Source organism: Vicia villosa, linkage group LG7 (genome assembly GCF_029867415.1).
Source record: "Vicia villosa cultivar HV-30 ecotype Madison, WI linkage group LG7, Vvil1.0, whole genome shotgun sequence".
Taxonomy (NCBI): domain Eukaryota; kingdom Viridiplantae; phylum Streptophyta; class Magnoliopsida; order Fabales; family Fabaceae; genus Vicia; species Vicia villosa.
In genome coordinates this window covers 92,702,541-92,718,906 of record NC_081186.1, presented here as the reverse complement: position 1 = coordinate 92,718,906, position 16,366 = coordinate 92,702,541, and the positions used below count along the sequence as shown (strand labels likewise).

At 34.0% G+C, this 16,366-nt stretch overlaps 1 protein-coding gene across 1 annotated transcript; it reads left to right on the top strand.

Moving 5' to 3' along the window:
* The first annotated feature begins 2,314 nt into the window (after positions 1-2,314).
* On the top strand, positions 2,315-11,745 carry LOC131615858 (anaphase-promoting complex subunit 5). Its single transcript, XM_058887028.1, has 20 exons — positions 2,315-2,767; positions 2,852-3,014; positions 3,113-3,234; positions 3,677-3,926; positions 4,135-4,312; positions 4,419-4,497; positions 4,592-4,677; positions 5,612-5,738; positions 5,908-5,940; positions 6,180-6,428; positions 7,226-7,303; positions 7,401-7,663; positions 8,770-8,829; positions 9,197-9,264; positions 9,587-9,692; positions 9,789-9,930; positions 10,060-10,158; positions 10,703-10,967; positions 11,068-11,135; positions 11,309-11,745. The coding sequence occupies exons 1-20, from the start codon at positions 2,597-2,599 to the stop codon at positions 11,468-11,470; spliced, it is 2,769 nt and encodes a 922-aa protein (XP_058743011.1). The 5' UTR covers positions 2,315-2,596; the 3' UTR covers positions 11,471-11,745.
* The last annotated feature ends 4,621 nt before the right edge of the window (positions 11,746-16,366 follow it).

Sequence of the window (16,366 nt, the reverse complement as noted above, 5' to 3'; positions counted from 1 at the left end):
ATTATGAACAACACATGAAGCTATTGCATCCTTAATGTCATTATTTGAAGTAAAATACATTCCTACCTCCCATTTGTAGATGGACGTATCTTTGGGTGCTTTAAAAATTGGGCACTTCTTCATTTTAACTCCACTACTGTCATCACTGTCACAACCGCTTTAAAGATTCTCACTGTGATTATCACCCCCTTAGCCTTTCCATCACTTTCACATAGAAGGAGATCAACAAGCTCATTTTCATCCATCTCATCATACCCATCAGATTCATCTTCAAAGGTTATTTCAAAAGAACTATCATATTGGTAGCTCTCATCCTCATTGTAATCAGAACTGTATTCATCATGCACCTCACCAATATTGTATGCTTCCATTCCAACATTTGTTGATTCCACTTCAACATTGTTTGATTCCACACCAGCATTGTCAGCTCCAACCCCAACATTAGCATAATTCAATCCAGCATTGTCACCTTTCACCCCAAAACTAGCATCCTTGAATCCAACATTGTCACCTCCACCCAAACATTAGCATCCTTGAATCCAACATTGTCACCTTCCACCCAAACATTAGCATCATTCAATCCAGCACCACCTTCTTCTAAAAAAAACACTCACACTATTTAATCCAGCATTGTCACCTTCCACCCTAACATTATCATTATTCACTCCAACATTGTCACCTTCATCCCTAGAGGTGTGCATGGTTGGTTATTTTTAGAAACCAAACCATAACCATTTTTAAACCATTTAAATGGTTTGGATTTATAACCATAACCACATTTTAATCAAAACTGGTTATAAATTTGGTTAAGATTATATAACCGTTTTTTTTTTTTAAATCTAGTTTTAAAAATATTTTTTATTTTGAAAATTAAAAATTTTATAATTAAATTAAAATATTTGGATTAATTTTGGATGATAACCAGATTATAACCGAATCCAAAAATAATTTAACCGGTTAATAACCATTTAATTATATTCGGATTATATGGATGGATAACCAAACTACTAATGACTAAACCGGTTAATAGCCATTTTGTTATATCCAGATATTTAAAACGGATTTGGATTTGGTTATGGATTTTGGCCTCACAACCAGATATTTTGCACACCCCTATTCATCCCCAACATTAACACTATTCAACTTATCCATAATGTGATCATGCAGCTTGTTAAGCAGCTCTTCCACTTTATCTACTTTGTTGTCAAGCGTCTCATCAACATTATCCACAGGACCATCAAAATAATTAGGCTGAGATAAATTGTGTTAAATGTAAATATCAACACTTTGGTGCACATTGTAGAGGTATGCAATTTCTAGAGCATATTTGATATCAACTAGGACATTCATCCTAAATCGTGGGTCATTGTAATACATTTTCTTAGCATTGTCCCTATAACCTAACTCTTTCAATACACCAACTAACTCAAAATAACTCCACTTATCAACATCTACAGTCAATTGAGCTACCAAGCCTCCTTGATACACACTAAGTTCAAGATCAACAAATGCACTACTGTGGTGAACTGTGAGCTTCAGAAATTTGTCAATTAGCCATATTCAAGTAGTAATCGTCACCTAACACAGTACCAGAACAAATATTCAAAGCCATAAGTCTACCAAAACCATGAATCTACACAAGGCCCTAAATTTACCAAATACCTAAATCTACATCAAGCCTTAATCCAGTTACGAAAACATGTAGATAATACTTACCTGGAATCAAAACTCGATATTTATTCGTCCCTACAAATGCAGATTAAGGCCTTCGCAAGCACTTTCCTTGAGACCGCCTTTACAGCCGCTTTAATAATCGTCTCTTCGTGTTCGTGTACGAGACTTCAGAAAATGTAATTTTCTTCGTTTCGTTTTGCCTAAGATTGTCCCATCCGTTCATGTCATTTGCCATCTAGGCTCCATATATCCACTCAGCAAATCAAGTGCCACTTAGAACCTATTTATAACTCCATAAATATTTGATGAAATGACAAAATGATTGATACACATACTCCCTATCAATATTTTTGTCTATTTTATCACAATTGTCTGTACTCAATCTCAATAAAATCAGTAACCAATTTTTATTTTGTACTTCAAAATTTAAATATATTAGATTGTCTTCATGTAACATGTGACAATCAAACACATTATTTAAATCTCCTTTGTTAACTCTGATAAATACTTTTTAAAAATATATACGTTTCAAATTTTGACACCAAATTACTGATTTATTCAATTTTTTTGTTGGTAAAATGAGGAAAATTATTTTTTTTCAAAAATAAATTTCAGTTTTAAATTTCTAAACAGAAGGCATATAAATGATTTTCCCGGTTCGTCAATTAGGAGCATAGCATGTATCGTTCCCCACAGTTTTCCTTTTCATTTTCATTTTGAAAAAACGAAGTCCAAAATTCAAACCCTAGACAGCACCTCCAACTACAGTTGCATTTACTGATTAGCAGCGAAAACAATACTGATACAGAATTTGAAAACTCACACAAACAAACACACCAATCAACTAAGCATTTTCCCATTCTGTCATTTCATCAAACAGATAGTAGGCAAAGTGCATTCACTCCTCGAGATTTGAGAACCAATGGCTGGGATGTTGAAACAGCCAGGTCCCTTTGCAATAACCCCACACAAAGTATCCCTCTGCATACTCTTCAAGATCTACGCTCCTCCATCTCAAACTTCAGTTCCCTTCCCTTTCACTTCCGTCTCACAACACAATCGTCTCGGTCTCTTCCTCTTAGCTCTCACCAAGGTACTACCATTCTCATCTTCACATTCATCACTATTATTGATTCTATTGTATTATACGCTTGTAACTCTTCTGTGAATTTCACAGTCATGTGATGATATTGTGGAGCCGAAATTGGATGAACTCATTAATCAACTGAGATTGATAAGCCAAGACTGGGAAGCGTCTTGGCTTATTGATCAGTTGATAGGTAGACTCTCGTCTATCTCGTCGCCTGATGATTTGTTTAACTTCTTTACCGATATACGAGGTTAGTTTATCCTCATTATTCATTCCTTTCACTTTCTATTTTAACTCAATGTAGTTGGTTATTTTTGTGTTTATTGACATGGAAATGTCGTTGTGTAGGAATACTTGGAGGTCCTGATTCAGGTGCTATTGAAGATGACCAAGTTATTTTGGATGCGAATAGTAATTTGGGGTTATTTCTTCGCCGATGTATACTTGCTTTTAATTTGCTACCGTTTGAGGTATGATGTTTTGCTTCATTCCTCTCATGACTTGAATATTTATATGATTGTATTATAGGAATTAGTGACATATGGGAGAAGGTGCGACACTGGGCTTAGTTAGTGCTTTATCTTCATTTTGTTCTCATGGTTCTGTTATTTTGCTCTCTCTTTTTTTATCTATCTACTACATTTTATATTTTGAGCATTTTGTCAGTTTCACTCTGTTCTCATGGTTTGGTTGTTTTGCTCCTATTTTCTTCACTAGTTCCCTTTGGTTTGAGCATGTTTGAGGCACCGCATGCTACTGTATTTCTTGGGTTTGGTTTGCCTCCTCAAACCTCCATCCATCATTAATAACACTTCCCATCAAAGAAAATATCTCTCTCATACGCCCGGTTTAAATTTTACACATTTTACTTTTATTCTTATTCTCCCGGTAACGATTTATTTGAATGTCCAGGGTGCATGCCATCTCTTAACAAACATAGGGATCTATTGTAAAGATGAATTCTCAAGTTGTCATCCGTATGAAGACACTGGTTTAGATGATTCTAGTAGTAATCTTGAGACGTATTCAGAATATGAGAATATGGACTTGGAGAATTTTGTCTATGAAAAGGTTTCGGAAGAAATTGAAGCAAGAAAGGAAGCCAGTGAAAGAGTTCCATTTCATCTTCATACACCCAATGCACTTTTGAGTTTAGTAGATGGTATAAGTATCAAATCAGTGGGATCCTTTTTTAGCGTTTTATGTAATTCTGAAAGTACTAAAGAGTTATGAAGATCGTAACTTTTTCAATTAACAAAATCCCACTTTCTGCTCTGACTCTTATTTACCTAACTTCACTCTTGGTTTTCTGTATTTATGCCTTTGCTTTTAATCTTGCTGATTGACACAATGGTGAAACTCACATGCAGATATTGATGTGCTTGCCGATTCTGTATCCAAACAGAGTGGTAAAGTAAGAGGAGCTAGTTCTTATGAAGATCCTCAAAGTAGCATGGTACAGGATGTTGATCCCAGTAGTGCAGTGTTTTTGCGCACAAACTGGCAGATACAGGGTTACTTGCACGAACAAGCTGATATCATTGAAAAGTATGCAACTTTAAGTCCTGAAACTTAGATGAATTTTTTTAACATAATTTTAACTGTATTGTTTGTATATATTTATATTATCTTTCAAATTTGATTCATTTTGCAGAAATGGTAGTGCTGTTTCTTTGAATGGCTTTGAAGTTATCCTACGCCAGCTACAAAAGTTGGCACCTGAACTACATCGTGTAAGTTTAGGGGGTGGTTATTTTTTAAAACTGCACCTGTTTTTCATTTCTAGATTGCCCTGAAGTTTGCTGCTTGAATTTCACTTCTATGCAGGTTCACTTTTTGAGCTATTTGAACAGTCTTTCTCACGATGATTATATCGCTGCTTTGGAAAATCTTCATTGCTATTTTGATTACAGGTAATTGAACTGTTGTTTTTTTTTTTTTTTTTTTTTTTTTTTGCAAATTCAATTATGAATTCTTAGTGGGAAACATCTTCTGATGAACTTTCAGTCAGTCGGTATATGTTCCCAGACTTTCCTGACCATAATTCACCGTTGATACTATGTCTGTAAAATTGTTGATTCCTAGTAATATACTGGAAACTCATAAATATAAAGAAAGGTCTTGAGTTAGTAAAGAAACAATACAGATAAGTTATCTAAAAAATGAGTTGTTGCCTAAGAAGTACCTCCTGTTAAAAGAATTCTATTTCTTTGTTGTCTTCCACGTGATTACTTAGGCTGCTCCACCTTATAAATACTTCCAGTCCCAGTTTCATAATTTCATTGATATTGTTGATTGTCAAAATTTAGTATCACTACAGAATGATGCAAGTTTAAAGTTTTCCCCATATGGTCATTTTTAGTCGTTGTATTTTCCTGGGAATTATAGGACTTTAATGCTATACCTCTTCTCATGTACACATACCAATTGTTGAGTGACTTAATAGTCAATAAAAAGTGCTTAGATACCACGCTGATTAGGTGTATGTATGGCCAAAGTAGTCCTTAAAAAAAGCCCGGGAAATCCTCACCTGTTGAACAAATTCTGGGGTTGAATTAGGCCCAAATTCTAATACGACATTGGAGCGTATCCTAAATCTTATACTGGACACCCCCGATATCCGTTCCTGCAATCTTCACAATTTAGATGTCCAGCTCTAGACATGAGTGGGCCCCGTTAAGATCCCACATAAATTTTCTACATGGCCAGAGTAGTCATTGCAAAGGCTTGGGCAGAAGAAGTCTTCATCTATTGAGTTAGCTTTCACGCTCGTGTTAAGCCAAGATTATAATAAAAGGGATAAGTGTAACCATTTTGAACTGAACTTGTCTGTTTGTTGGACAAAAGTGCAGGGAATGAAGGATTTGATTTTGTTCCTCCGGCTGGTGGTATCAGCTTTGGAAGATATGAAATTGCTTTATTATGTTTGGGGATGATGCATTTTCACTTTGGACATCCAAAGCTGGCTCTAGAGGTGAATTCTTTTAACATTTTGATTTTGATACGTGCTACATGTTTCTACCTTTCTTAGACCTCACGGGTTCATATCATTTATACTATGTTGTCCACAGATAGTTATCGGGACATTGTTCCTCTCTCTATGTTATTTCCGTGCATTACTTACGTTGTTTGGTTATGTTTAGGTTTTGACTGAAGCAGTTCGAATATCTCAGCAGGTAATAATCTTATAAAAATAAAGTTTGTTTATTCATTAAAATTGCAGACTTGTGTTCAAAAAGTGGCACAAAACTAAGGTAACAGCAAGCTCTGCCTTACAGTATATGTACTATACCACCAACCACAGATGCATGGAAAAATAAATCTTAGCAAGTGTGGCCATTTAAACTCAAATGTGTCTTCCCCTTACATTAGTTATGTGTGGTGCTGTGAATACTGACACTTTTCATTTATGCAGCACAGTAATGATACCTGTCTTGCATATACTTTAGCAGCTATTTCAAATTTGCTGTTTGAAAATGGCATCTCAAGTACTGCTGGGATACTAGGGTCATCATATTCACCATTTACTAGTATGGGTATTTCTCTTTCTGTTCAGCAACAATTGTTTGTTCTCTTGAGAGGTTCTTTGAAGAGAGCAGAACATTTAAAGTTAAAACGGTTGTTGGCTTCAAATCATTTGGCAATGGCGAAGTTTGATTTAACGGTAATGTGATTTTCTGACCATTTTAAACTATTTTGTTACACAGTTAATACATTTTTTTTATATGAAAGTGGTCATTTAGCATATTTTTGAATTTGTCCCCTAAATGATAAAGTGAAATCATTAATGTCTTGTCAAATTGTCAGTATAAGAATATTAGCTTGTTAGTATCTTAACATATTCAATCCTTAAGTATATTGCTCCCTCCGTTTCAAAATGAGTGTCACTTAGCAAAAAAAAAAGTTTCCAAATGAATGTCATTCTCAATGTGAACATTAATTTTTTTCTTTGATAGATACATGGTCTTGGATAGAGCATTATAGTGGAATCTGATCCATGTAGCCAACCCCACCCAGTGGGATAGGACTTGGTTGTTGTTGCTGACTGTTGTTGTAATTGTACCATCTAATTAATACTATATACACTACTTTCAAAATATTATATTCCACTTTTCTTCTAGAATAGTGAAAAACACATCAATAGTTACTTAGACTACTTTAGGAAAATTACTATTATCTTTCTTTTATTTATTGCATGCTTTAAAACGCGTTTACAACCTTAAACGTCTTAATGTAATTCTTTTTGAAACGGAGGGAGTAGGTTTTTAGCAGAAAAATATGAGACATACAAAATTGTGCAAATTATAGATAGAGCTAATCTTTGGAACTATGGGATAGAGTTATTGAGGGTAGATTTAGATGAGACATGTGTATCAGCGAATTGTTTTGGTTTTATGCCAACCATTGTGAAGTGTGAACTGAATTAAATAATTTTACATCATAGTAGTATCTTCTCTGCAGCATGTTCAAAGGCCCATGTTATCATTTGGTCCAAAATCTTCCATGAAGCTCAGTACTTGCCCAGTTAACGTTTCCAAGGTAGTATAATTCTGTCATTATTCTTGGCTGGTGACTGTTTGAGAGCTTGAGACATGGATTAATTACTTTATGCATTTTTTCCTTACATATTTGGCAGGAACTCAGGTTGAGTTCTCATCTGATTAGTGATTTTAGCTCGGAGAGTTCTGCAATGACAATTGATGGCGCCTTTAGTACAACTTGGCTCAGGGATTTACAAAAGCCAACAGGTTCTCTAGTTTTCTGTCAAGATTCTGGATCTGGCAGCAGTTCCAACGTTCCCCAGTTCTGTGCCCAGCCAACCTCAATTCCTGGATCTGTTTTGCAAGTATTGGGTTCATCTTATATACTACGGGCAACGGCATGGGAGTTATATGGAAGGTAAAGTTGCTATCTGTGTTGTAGATACTCATGATTATATGAATTAAGGTTCTTTCACTAAATTATTATTCTCTTTTTCTTGAAACTGCCTGTTAACAAAATATAATATAGTTGATCAGCGTTTAAATTGATTTAACTATGAATTACAATTCAAAGAAAAAAAAATCCTGCGTTAGAATGATGGCATTGTTTTCTTAGAAGTATTTGGTACCAACTACTTAGAACTCATTCTATTTGCAAGTTAGATTATAATTCTTGACTTATTAGCAGCATCCTGTATAGGTCACACCAATTGTTGGGCAAAAGCAAAAAGATGAGCAGAGCACCAAATCACAACAATTTAATCTAAGATTGTAAATGAGCCAGTAATAGGACCAAAATTCTGAAATAAATTTGTATAGAAAAAAACTAATATATTGGGGAAAACGATATCATAGAGAGTGAGAGACAGAGAGATTGATAAACTTCCTACTGGTTTTATGCCAACATTTATTTTAGAGGGAGTACCAGAGCGCGAATGAATGCTGAAGGTGAACACCAGTTTCTCCAATCAAACTTCTGAATTAAACTAACGAAATAAATTAAATATCCTCTTTATTAAAGCATAAGATACTTTGATAGGGAGAAAGAGAGGTTAAGAATATGCACTTTGTGTGTGTGCAGACCAATATACATGTAATGTTATATACTTATATCCCATGATTAAACAGTTTAGTAGGTGGTTTGGCTTTACAAACATGCATACAGAACCCAATTTTCACAATGTTTTCTTTATCTGGATTTAATCTAATGAATATAGTTTTCAAACTCATGAAGATAAATTATATCATAATCATTTTGACCAATATTCTTGAAGCCTTGATTTTGTTGCATCAGTCTTTTGGTTATAAATAAAATCGAGGAAAATGCTTGTTATTCTATCAGTTTATACAAGGTTGTTTTGTTCTTAGATTTTTCATCATTCTGAGGTGATGAAAGATATTAAATTGTTGGATATGCACGCATAATGCTTTTTTTCTTCATAATTTTATATTGTCTTGGAAGCTTGCTGTGTGTATCTCATCATCTGATTGTCTTTTCCTTTCTTTTTTTGGAACTGTCATTAGCTCTCCCATGTCTCGCATAAATGCGATAGTTCACGCAACTTGCTTTGCCGATGCATCAAGGTAGCTACTTATCTGAATGTACCACAGATTACAAAGATCATATTTCAAGTTGCTAATTCTGTATCACCTTTGTTTATTAAAAAACAGCTACTGAATAACCATTTTTCCTCTTTAATGCTTTTATCCCTATATATTTTTTTAAAAAATAATTATAAACTCTCATTTTTTTGCCTCAGTCTCTATATTAATAAAAAAAGATTTCTAGTCCTCAAATGGACTAAGGCCAACTATTTTCTACCAACTGTTTTTTTACTAAAAATGTTTTTATTTTTAAATAAGGACTAATTTAAAAAAATGTTTTTAGGGATTAAACCTATATTTAAGCCTACTTTTATGCTTGCTTTAACTTTATTCATGGTTACCCCAGCTCATCAGATGCAGCATTAGCATATGTAAAGCTCATTCAACATTTAGCAGTCTTTAAAGGATATAAAGGTTAGATCGGTTGCATTAAATAGAATAAACTCCTGCCCTTGTATTGTATATATGTGTATGTGTTTTTTTTCTTCTAAAACTTAATTGTTTTACTCTGTTTTGTGCCATTTTTAGTGCTTTGTAAATCAATAAGTTAGTTGTTTATGAATAAATTAATGGTAATTGTTTGTAATGCAAATTGCCTTTTGTAAACACGGAGTGGTTTTTTCTCTCTTTTGTTGTGAGTGTTGAGAGCAGATTAAAGGACAAAAGCCCTATCAATTACACAGCACACGTCCTTCTCTTGCTCCTTATTGTTCTTTTGTTTTCATTCTGTGTTCAGAGGCGTTTTCTGCCCTTAAAATAGCAGAAGAGAAGTTTCTATCTGTCTCAAAATCACAAATCTTACTGCTAAAGCTGCAGTTGCTTCACGAGCACGCTTTACACGGGTATGTAGTATAGGTCAAAAGTTGTGTTCATATTTTTACATACTGTAACCAGATGCGATTTCAGCATTGTTAATAACTTAATTGAGAATTATGTAGTGGACGTTTAAAGTTGGCCCAGAAACTGTGCGATGAACTTGGTGTTTTGGCGTCACCTGTTACTGGTGTAGATATGGAGATAAAGACAGAAGCAAGCCTTCGCCATGCCCGTACATTGCTTGCAGCAAAGCAATTCCGAGAGGTTCCCCCTCCCCCTCTGTCTGCACTAAAGATTAGTATAACACATGTAAAATCAATCATATTTTACTCGTATACAAGAACAGAAAATTATTGTTTTATTTAATTTTCGTGTAATTATTTTCTTTTTCAGGCTGCTTCAGTGGCACACTCCCTCTTTTGCATGTGTTACAAATACAATCTGCAAGTTGAAAATGCTTCAGTTCTTCTTTTGCTTGCTGAGATTCACAAGGTATGCGATCACATCAGTCTGATACACTACGCAGTTCATGTAGTTGAGATCAAGCTATTTTATCTTGTTTGATCTCTTTTCGAGCAATTTTCTATTTAATCAAAATTTGTTGATGGGTTACAAATTACTACGGGGTGACATCCCCTCTCCAATTCATCACACCAATCAAATAGTTGTTATGTGTTACACAAGTCCTCACAAGAGAAGGAAATGAAGCAAGAAGAATTGAAAGAAAAAAAAGAAAAATATAATATGAAAATTCAGTAAACAAAAACACATGTTCATAAAATGTCTCTTTATGCGTGTATTAAGCATTCAGCGACATCCTTCTTTTATTCAAGGAAAGATATTTCTCACGAGTTATGTGCATGTTTTTATTTCTTAGTGTTTAACTGTTTGATGATTTCTTTTCTTTTTAATGTATTATCTGTTGGCTCATCCTAAGTTAATTGATGTATACTACACTTCCAAACTACCAGCTTTCATATTCTCCACAGTTTGTTTGCTTTAAATTCCTGATTTTTATTATATTAAATTTTATCAGAAATCCGGCAATGCGGTTTTAGGGCTACCATATGCTTTAGCAAGCCTCTCGTTCTGCATATCATTTAACTTGGATCTTCTAAAAGCCTCAGCTACTCTTACTTTAGCTGAGCTATGGCTCTCTCTTGGATCAAACCATGCAACACGGGCTCTGAGCCTCATTCATGGAGTCTTTCCGATGATTCTTGGGCATGGTGGTTTGGAGCTCCGCTCACGAGCCTATATTGTTGAAGCAAAATGCTATCTATTCGATACAAATTTTAATGGTATGTTGGTGAAGGTGTAAAGGCCCTATTCTCTTCTTTTCCCCCCACACGTCGGACCTTCAACTAAATCTCCTTTTGCTCATTTGAATTGTTATTTCAGTCTTTGAAGATTACAATCTTGTGATAGATTCATTAAGACAAGCTTCTGAAGAACTCCAACTTTTAGAGGTAAGCAGACTTTATGCATTTTAATCTTTTGGTTATTGCTTCTTCACTTGACAATTTTTTTTTATATATTTAAAATAAAATAAATGATGCTATTATTCTTGCCTGGAAAATTCTATGTGCTACTACTTGCCTTCATTATTGTCTGTCAAAATTATATCTCGAGTGCCCTGCAGTTTCATGAATTGGCAGCTGAAGCCTTCTACCTGATGGCCATGGTCTACGACAAAGTTGAGAAATTAGTGGAAAGGGAAGAGGCTGCAACTTCATTTCAGAAACATATATTGGCTCTCAACAATCCTCAAGATCACGATGATCCTCTTGTTAGTATATATTGAATGTTCGGTCTACCCGGTTTTGTTTTATGATAGTCTGCTTATCAAATTATATACAATGCTGATCTTGGTGCCACCATGTCATGTAATTATCATGAGTTGTTTATAGCGTTAGCCATTTTGTTTTTATTGAGTCTGATTGTCAAATTTGCCAAAATTCATGATGCCATTGACCCCTTGAATATTTCTTGGCTTGCCACACCATACTGATCTTGGTACACTATGTTTGAGTCTTGGTCTACCATCATTTCTCACTTGTAGGAGAAAAAGATTGAAAACGGATGGTCTCCTGCTCATCTTGCTCTGATTTTAGCTGTTCATTTATTAATTAATATGTTGAATGTATTTATCAGATCAAAATGTGTATGAGATTGAACAAGAATATTCACTCACTAGAGAGTAGAGACGATCCAGAACCTTGGAGATGAAGAAGTAAATAGAAAATACCAATTGATAAATATTTTTGGATTTTAAAATTTTGAAAATGAAGCAAATTTTGTTTTCACCGTCAAGGGCCGTTGATAAAATTTAGAGTGAGTAGTTTTTCTTTTTTAAATTGAATATTTTAGGTCTTTCACTTATTATGTTTATTATAGTTTTGGTTTCAATGAAATTATAAGTATTTAAAATAGTGATTTATGATCCTAAAATTAGTGATTTAAGACTCCAATTTTGAACGTTAAGAGAATATACCATTTCGGACAAAAATTTAGATTTATTTTGTTAAAAACAAAAATAATATGATGTTAAGGGAATGTCTTAATCCACCCTATATGATGTGGAAAAGAGCCCTTTGTAAAATCGAACATGCCAAATATATTTTCGGACGCCCTGATGTATCCTCACGAGAAACTTGGAAAATGATAAACAAAAACAAGAGAAATGACATGTTGGTTATTACCTTTAGAAAATAATGATTCCCTATGCACACATGAAAATTAAACCATTAGATCACAGCGAGAGATGTCTGAACAATAATAAGCAAAAAGCTGTATTTAAAAATGGGGTTAAAGGGAAAGAGGTGACGGGAGAGTCTTTGAAGTTTAGAGACAACAAAAGCAAGAAGATGGGGAAAATTCTCGACAACAAAACCAAAAAGATGGGGAAAATTCTCTTGAGTATCTGTATATTCTTTTTAAACTACCACACGATCACTATCGAAAGAAATGGGGAAACGTATCCACAATATCAACAACCATGATTGAACCTCAGGTTGCTCAATTACTCTAGCACTTTAAAGGGGTCACTTTTATCATGAGACCTAAGACCGTTTGTCGAGTTTGACCTACTAACCATTGCGGTAATAAGACAAACATTTATTGCGCGTATTCTTAAGGCTACATGCTCCCACTCACTAGACTTCTCCTCTTTTGCGAACCAAAAGCTAGCTCGAAAAAATCACAATGACAATAGAAGATGGTATGACAAATATTAATCCTTGCTTCACCAAGTATCAATAAGAACTTGAGAAGGAACTGTGTCGGGCCTAATAGAGGCCCATAGAGTAAGACCTAATCTAGAATATCCATGTAGTAGACAAGAGAACATGTGGAACTTCGCCAAAAGTTGGACACCTGATTCTGGCTGCTAGTGCATCGTCTCTCGTTTGATCTGATCAGACAATTTTCTACTTTTTATGTCAGGTTAAACATAATTTTTTTAACAAATCTACCATATATAAATCCAACGGCACGCTATTTCAAATATCATCTCGCTCTCATTCTCAAACATATAATTTTTGCATTAAAAAACTAATTTTGCAAGTAGTGGCCACTCCGCCGCACTAATTATTTTTACCGTTGCACTAAACAACTCATTACTTTGCTTTGCATTGCATGTTTGTAATTCCACCTCATAACATTATAATATAGCGACAAGGTTATCCCAATTTTCTTTTTGGTGATTGTATTTTTAATCTTATCTTATATTATCATCTATGTATCTATCTATTACTTAAAATATTTGATTCGACAACGTGTCAAATAAACTTTTGTTTTTCCTCAAGTGAAAGCCAAAGGATGAAGCCAAGGCTGGCGTGTTTGTCTGCTGAAGTCCATCCAAATGAACATGGAATTTTGTTTTTCACTATGTTCGATGCAACACTGCTCGTTCACTCGATCTAACGTTTTCACATTTTTCTATTTTAACGTGATAGATATTGATTTCTACCTTCCCATTTCTAATAGAAAAAGTGTTTAACTAAAATGGATTGAAAGTTTTCAAGTTCCTTATAGTTATGTCCAAATCTAAATGTATCCATAAAAATCATATTATGAATTGTGCACGACTAGGGCTATATTTGGTCCATAGAATCCGAGAACCGTACCGGTAGAACCGGTCCATTGGACCGGCCGAAACAATACTCGGTTCGGAAATTGATAATTTTTTTATCCGATACCAAAAATAGATATTATATTGAATATTTATTGGATACTTTTGTCGGATATCCGAAGTAACGGTCTGGTTTCGGTCTAAAAAATTGATCCATCACTGTTTCGGTCCGGTCCGAATTTACCCGATTACTATTTTAGTCCGATTTTCTGGATAAGTTTTTAACTCAATGAAAATGCTTCCTTTCATATTTTGAAACAAATGGAACAATTAGTGTTTCAAAAAGATTAAAGAAGGAGAGAGGAAATAAAAATCCCCAAAAGAAAATATTACATGAATTTGCTGTTATAAACTTTTAATTATGAAAATTGTATTTTGAAATTACAACAACATTTCTATTTATAGGCAACTAAGTCCAAGTTCAAAACATACACTTCAGTATAAAACACATGGAGTACAAATTACTTTTCAACTTAACAACTATATAATGTAATTGTTTGTAAAATTATCATGCATAATGATAAGAATGCATTTATAAAATAACAAAAATATTAATAAAAAATAAATTATATTATATCAATAGTATGAATCTTAACATAAAATTCTGTGAATTGATTAATGATGGTTAGATTCCATTTTAACAAAAATTCATAATGTTTTTTTTAGGAGGAGGGATATACTTACTCGAAGAGTAAGTTATCATAACTTACTCTACATCTTGACAATTAATATTTTTCAATTCAATGGTTAAAAATAATAGGTTAAATTACCTCCAGGGTCCTTTAAGTTATTTAATTGTAACAAGTTAATTCTTTATGTTTTTTTCGCTACATGTAGGTCCTTTATGTTAACAAACGCCTGCACCGTTGACCTTCTTCCCAAACTCCTTTTCAAAAAAGCTGAAGTGACACTAATGGTACTGATATGCCACTTAATATAGGTCAGAGATCATCATTGGATCATGTAATAAAATTTTCAAAATTTTTTAGTGCATAAAAATATTTTTAAACTAATTAAAATACACGCAAAGGAAGAAATTAAAGAAAAATAGTAAAACAGAAAATAATTTTTTTATAAAATTACAGAAAGTGTAAAATGAGAAGAAATATTTTTAGGAATTTTCTCATAATTTTTGGACCAAAAATGAATTTAATATGAATTTTAGAAGTTAAAATAAAATTAATAGAACAAAATAAAGTAGAAAAAAGGTCAAGGGTGAAGACGTTAGTTAATATAAAGGACCCACATGTAGCAGAAAAAACATAAAGGACTGACTTGTTACAATTAAATAACTTAAAGGACCCTGTAGGTAATTTAGCCAATTAAATATGTAATGATTGGCTGTTACTTTTGAAGAACAATGTAATGACTTTTTCGAAGCTGGTCAGGAGAAGCCTCAATATATCTATGATTTTTTTTATGAATTAAGAATTGCTTGCTTCTAATATAGCTCGACTGCCTCTTTTATAGTGCTTGTCTAATGATGATATTTATGTCGTATTCATAAGTCTTGATTGTCCATGTTTCTTTGTCGCATGTAATGTCTTAAAGGGCATTGAGACTAGGGGTGGCAAAACGGGCCGCCCGCCGCCCGCCCCGTCTTATGCCCGTCAAAAAAAGAGCGGGGCGAACATGCCCGCCAAGTAAAATGGGCATAAAAGTCATGCCCTCCCCGCCAAGATGGCGGGTTGGCGGGCAGCGGGCTTACCCGCCTATTTTTATTTATACTTTTTTAATAGATTAATAGCCTTTTTTTTACCTATTAATTAAACTTTTCACTTATTTTTTAAAACAATTTTTTAACATTTACTCAAAAAAATATTACATATATTTATAAATAAATGTATAAAATAAACCATCAAGAATTACAATTACTAGAATTAACTAAAAAAATAGTGAGTTTGGGAGGAGGAGCGGACTTTGGGGAGCAGCGGGCTTTGGCGGGGCGGGTATGGCGGGCGGCGGGTTTTGGCGGGGCGGGCTTTGGCGAACGGCGAGCCTAAAATCTCAACCCAACCCGCCATTTTTTGGCGGGTGCGCGGGCGGCTTGACGGACTCCGGTCCGTTTTGCCACCCCTAATTGAGACTACTTAACAAGATGTCACTCATCTTTCGTGGGCGGTTTGATGGACAACAAGGACCAAGATGATTTGCTAATACGAATCGGAATGTCAAACAAATTTGAGATATACATCTCGGATATATATAAGTGTCTCAAGTGTGAGGTCTGACGGGTGCGAGACACTTAAGTGTTTGACGTTCTTGAACTTCTGTCTGAAGTATACTTCTTGAATGTATAGTTTATGGAAATTTATACAATTAATGATTGAAAAAAATGAATGAAATAAATAAAAAATTTAGTTTTTTTTGGTTAAAATATCTTGTTCATGGTTAAAATATATGATAAAGACAACTAATCATTAAAAAATCTATTGATCTTTCTTGTAAAATTTTGTTCGTAAAGAGTAATTCAACAGTTTAACAAAATATTGTTAGTAATAAAAAAATTCCATATTTTCTTGGAATTGGTGTGGAGAAATAGAAGAAAAGTGTATAAAAATTAAAAAT